Here is a 6000-nt window from a genome sequence, read left to right on the forward strand (position 1 = left end):
AGATGAAATTGATGTCACATTGCTTAAACCTATCCAATTATTTTAGATCAACGGGTAGGGACTGTACCAGGCCTTTAATTAGTGAAAACCAAGCTATTAGCGTTTCTTTTCACTAATTAAAGGCACAGTGCAGTCAAAAACGTGTTTTTACCTGTGATATATATATATTTCCACAGTATGAGGTTGGAATAATATTGTGAAAGTGTGAAAATTATGATAATTCCGTTTTAGTGTAAAAGCTGTTTGAAAATACCACCTGAAATTTCATCTTGTTTTGGTGGGATGGAGTTTTGACCTGCCTGGTGACATCACCAGTTAATAGTTCTAAACTGCCAATAACAGCTAGTTTTCCCTTCCCCCCACTCCCAGACAGTCCTAGCAAAATTATTGCTTGAGAAAATACTCTTTACTAAGAAGCTATTTATTTTCTTTTTGACCATATTATTTGAAAACAATCACAGTAAGGTACTTAATTGTTACCCAGAACTGATTGAATATTGAGATAAAAACGGCTGCATTAGACCTTTAAAAAGAGACAGAGGAAAGGGACATTTGGTTCCAAAGACACACACACACTCCAGTACTGACCCCAGCATGTTTCCCCCCTGCACTGCTGTTTTCTATCATCAGTTACCTGTTTCCATTGATCTATTAATTTACTGCAATGGTCAATGTGTGTGTCTGAGTGTGAGTGTGTGTGTGTGTGTGTGTGAGAGAGAACATGTGCGTGTATTCTGTGCTCTGGTACTGGAGGCTGTAAGGTAAGTTCTGGGTGAATAAATGTTCCAGATTCCAAACACACAGGTAGGAGCGTCCGCTTTCATCCACCCTGGCCACTGTGTGTGTGCGCGTGCCTGTGTGCATGCGCTTGGTTTGGGGCACTTCAGTCGATTCTGTGTATTGAAATTCAAGTAATGTATTGAAAATCTACTATTGTTGAGGATTTTTCAATGAATTGAATTTCGATTAACTTCCTGAATTGAATAAATTGGCCGCAACCCTGACGTGTGTGTGTGTGCGTGCGTGCGTGCGTGCGTGCGTGTGGAAGAATGTAAGGCTATCAGTGCCATATGGTATCATGGTGATGTCTGGGTGGATCTGCATGTGTGTAACCAAGGTAATGGTGTGGGTGTGCATCTGTGTACCCGTGGTAACAGACGGCTATGCATGGCGTGTTAATGAATGTCTGTCTCTCTCTCTCCTTCGTCTGGACGCTCCCAGAACACTACAACCCAGGTGGGTCTCTCTCACTCACTTTCTCTCCCCCCTCCCCCCTCTCTCTCTTCTTCTTTACACCTATCCCATTCCTTCGTCCATGTCTGATTTGGGCACCGAAAGGTGTGTGTGGGCTGTGTGTGTGTAGGTTGTGTGTGTGCTGTATGTGGGTTGCAGTCAGACGGTAAGTAGACTCCCTTCATGGACAAATAAGTAGATCCATTCATGGACATATACCGGAGGTTTTAAGTGGCTCTCCACTCAAAGATAGAAACGGGCAGTGTAATAATAAGGTTTGATAAGAGGTTAGAGACCGACAGAGTAATAATAATAATACATTTGACTTGATTTGATACCCTAGGACAATTACAAAATACCCTAGGACAATTACAAGATACCCTAGGACAATTACAAGATACCCTAAGACAATTACAAGATACCCTAGGACAATTACAAGATACCATAGGACAATTACAAGATACCCTAGGACAATTACAAGATACCCTAGGACAATTACAAGATACCCTAGGACAATTACAAGGTACCCTAGGACAATTACAAGATACCCTAGGACAATTACAAGATACCCTAGGACAATTACAAGATACCTTAGGACAATTACAAGATACATTAGGACAATTACAAGATACCCTAGGACAATTACAAGATACCCTAGGACAATTACAAGATACCCTAGGACAATTACAAGATACCCTAGGACAATTACAAGATACCCTAGGACAATTACAAGATACCATAGGACAATTACAAGATACCCTAGGACAATTACAAGATACCTTAGGACAATTACAAGATACCCTAGGACAATTACAAGATACACTAGGACAATTACAAGATACTCTAGGACAATTACAAGATACCCTAGGACAATTACAAGATACCCTAGGACAATTACAAGATACCCTAGGACAATTACAAGATACCCTAGGACAATTACAAGGTACCCTAGGAGAATTACAAGATACCTTAGGACAATTACAAGATACCTTAGGACAATTACAAGATACCCTATGACAATTACAAGATACCCTAGGACAATTACAAGGTACCCTAGGACAATTACAAGATACCCTAGGACAATTACAAGATACCATAGGACAATTACAAGATACCCTAGGACAATTACAAGATACCCTAGGACAATTACAAGATACCTTAGGACAATTACAAGATACATTAGGACAATTACAAGATACCCTAGGACAATTACAAGATACCCTAGGACAATTAAAAGATACCCTAAGACAATTACAAGATACCTTAGGACAATTACAAGATACATTAGGACAATTACAAGATACCCTAGGACAATTACAAGATACCCTAGGACAATTACAAGATACCCTAGGACAATTACAAGGTACCCTAGGATAATTACAAGGTACCCTAGGACAATTACAAGATACCCTAGGACAATTACAAGATACCTTAGGACAATTACAAGATACATTAGGACAATTACAAGATACCCTAGGACAATTACAAGATACCCTAGGACAATTACAAGATACCCTAGGACAATTACAAGGTACCCTAGGAGAATTACAAGGTACCCTAGGAGAATTACAAGATACCCTAGGATAATTACAAGATACCCTAGGACAATTACAAGATACCATAGGACAATTACAAGATACCCTAGGACAATTACAAGGTACCCTAGGACAATTACAAGATACCCTAGGACAATTACAAGATACCTTAGGACAATTACAAGATACATTAGGACAATTACAAGATACCCTAGGACAATTACAAGATACCCTAGGACAATTACAAGATACCCTAGGACAATTACAAGATACCCTAGGACAATTACAAGATACCTTAGGACAATTACAAGATACATTAGGACAATTACAAGATACCCTAGGACAATTACAAGATACCCTAGGACAATTACAAGATACCCTAGGACAATTACAAGGTACCCTAGGAGAATTACAAGGTACCCTAGGACAATTACAAGATACCCTAGGACAATTACAAGATACCCTAGGACAATTACAAGATACCATAGGACAATTACAAGATACCCTAGGACAATTACAAGATACATTAGGACAATTACAAGATACCCTAGGACAATTACAAGATACCCTAGGACAATTACAAGATACCCTAGGACAATTACAAGGTACCCTAGGAGAATTACAAGGTACCCTAGGAGAATTACAAGATACCCTAGGACAATTACAAGATACCCTAGGACAATTACAAGATACCCTAGGACAATTACAAGATACCTTAGGACAATTACAAGATACATTAGGACAATTACAAGATACCCTAGGACAATTACAAGATACCCTAGGACAATTACAAGATACCCTAGGACAATTACAAGGTACCCTAGGAGAATTACAAGGTACCCTAGGAGAATTACAAGATACCCTAGGACAAGATTACAAGATACCCTAGGACAATTACAAGATACCTTAGGACAATTACAAGATACATTAGGACAATTACAAGATACCCTAGGACAATTACAAGATACCCTAGGACAATTACAAGATACCCTAGGACAATTACAAGATACCTTAGGACAATTACAAGATACATTAGGACAATTACAAGATACCCTAGGACAATTACAAGATACCCTAGGACAATTACAAGATACCCTAGGACAATTACAAGGTACCCTAGGACAATTACAAGGTACCCTAGGACAATTACAAGGTACCCTAGGACAATTACAAGATACCCTAGGACAATTACAAGATACCCTAGGACAATTACAAGATACCCTAGGACAATTACAAGATACCCTAGGACAATTACAAGATACCCTAGGACAATTACAAGATACCTTAGGACAATTACAAGATACATTAGGACAATTACAAGATACCCTAGGACAATTACAAGGTACCCTAGGACAATTACAAGGTACCCTAGGACAATTACAAGATACCCTAGGACAATTATAAGATACCCTAGGACAATTACAAAGTATACATGTAATAAAATAGCAAATATAAACATGATATTTCTAAGGTCAAAGTGCAAAAAAGCAGCATGGCACCAAAGAATAAACAAACAATTCAGGGGATAAAAAGAAAGGTCATTGGAAGGCAGTTGAAATAACGAGGCTGACTAACTCAGCACCCCCTTCGCGAATGATAGATACAATATTTTTGTTTGTTAACCGGGTAAGAGAGCAAGACCAGTGTACATAGTGCGTGTGTGTGTGTGATTCCGCAGTTATTTGATATATGTAGAAGCTACACACACATATACAGCAACATGAGCGAGCGACAAGTTTAAACATGGCGTGTGTCTTAGACGTGTGGGTGGCAGGGATGGTTGTAGAACCCACTCTATCAGCTGTTGGTGCTCCACACAGGTCAAGGGTGCGTTCAAAAAGACTTTCATTTGCAGTGAACTGTCAGCTTGTAACAGTTACAGTTGAACGATCTGAATGAACGTACCCACATTTGACAGGAATGCGTCACTAGGTAAGGATAACCCTGGTAGTGTCTGCAATTTATTTGTCTACAATTTCCAAATTGTAATTTATGTCTACAATTTAAGTATCTACAATTTCCAAACTGAGAATCGCTGTGCTATTCTAACTATATACAGTATTTAATAGAAAGACGACATTTTTATCTAATGTTCACCGCACACTAGCATCACTGTGAGCAAATGTTAGCAACGGTAGCTATCATGATGGTGTGTGAGTGTGTGTCTATGTGTGTATGTTTGAGCGGGAGTGTGTGGGCACATGTGTGTGCCTGTGTGTGTATGTATGTGTGTGTGTGTGTGTGTGTGTGTGTGTGTGTGTGTGTGTGTGTGTGTGTGTGTGTGTGTGTGTGTGTGTGTGTGTGTGTGTGTGTGTGTGTGTGTGTGTGTGTGTGTGTGTGTGTGTGTGTGTGTGTGTGTGGACAAAACCACGTCATGCTCCTCTGCTGTGCTGACTGTGCTCTTGTCTTCCTTTAAGGTCTGGCTCACCTGATGATCGGCGACCAAGGTACGACCTATTACATCACTATGACATCACTTCCTGTTCCTACTGCTCCCCATCACCTCCCCAGCTCCCCACCCCCACCACACCCCTCACCCCAAACCTCATCACCGCCGGACCCTAGACGCTGATCCAAGGTCAGGTTTGATTTTTGTCTATATTGGGTTCTTTTGGGTATATTAGGATATGGAGAGGCTTAACTGATCCCAGATGTGTGGTTAAGGTGAGGATATGGGTTTAGTGTTAGGTTATGAACTGATCCTAGATCAAGGTCTGGTTCCATGGACGGTTTGTTGTGTGTGCGTGTGCGCATGTGTGTGTGTTAGTGATGCGTGGTTTGACTCATAACCCGCAGTCCCCCTGGTTATATCTGCGGGTTTGGGGTCTTAAAATATTATGTGGATGAAGGGCAGGTGGGTGGCGGGTGGGCGTGTTGATTAAAGAGAAAATAATACATTAAAATGTCATAAATATGAACTCCACAAGAATTATACATCTATAGGCTACACTGAGGTTTTTATTTCATTATTTTGATTTGCCTTTAGTGCGTAACCTAAGCCTAAGCTTTAGGGGCTAACTGTACGCTCGCCAAAATCACAGCAATTGCCAAATGGTTTTTGGGACTTGGGCAGAAAAAATTAACGTCGATCCACTGAGGAAAATAGGCCAATGTCGGAGTTGAATTCAATAAGAGAAAAGCTGCGAAATGGAGAGTTGAAAATAAACAGGAGGGTCAGAACAGTAGGTAGCCTAATGTATGGGGAAGATTTGGTGAAGAGGTAAAAGAGGAT

The 6000-nt window shown here is 40.2% G+C and overlaps 1 protein-coding gene across 31 annotated transcripts in view; it reads left to right on the forward strand.

Annotated features, from left to right (window-relative positions):
- Window positions 1-6000, forward strand: part of LOC124040046 (neurexin-1a-like) — a 77262-nt gene that overhangs the window by 10853 nt on the left and 60409 nt on the right. For 21 of the 31 annotated variants that reach the window (XM_046356775.1, XM_046356778.1, XM_046356780.1 and 18 more), the window contains exons 3-4: window positions 1222-1236; window positions 5186-5215. The exons of 5 other annotated variants lie outside the window; for them this stretch is intronic. In XM_046356775.1, the coding sequence (XP_046212731.1) occupies window positions 1222-1236; window positions 5186-5215 (45 nt within the window). The remainder of the gene's footprint in view (window positions 1-1221; window positions 1237-5185; window positions 5216-6000) is intronic. 5 more of the 31 variants (XM_046356779.1, XM_046356804.1, XM_046356789.1 and 2 more) reach the window with 1 other exon arrangement.

Source organism: Oncorhynchus gorbuscha, linkage group LG07 (genome assembly GCF_021184085.1).
Source record: "Oncorhynchus gorbuscha isolate QuinsamMale2020 ecotype Even-year linkage group LG07, OgorEven_v1.0, whole genome shotgun sequence".
Taxonomy (NCBI): Eukaryota; Metazoa; Chordata; class Actinopteri; order Salmoniformes; family Salmonidae; genus Oncorhynchus; species Oncorhynchus gorbuscha.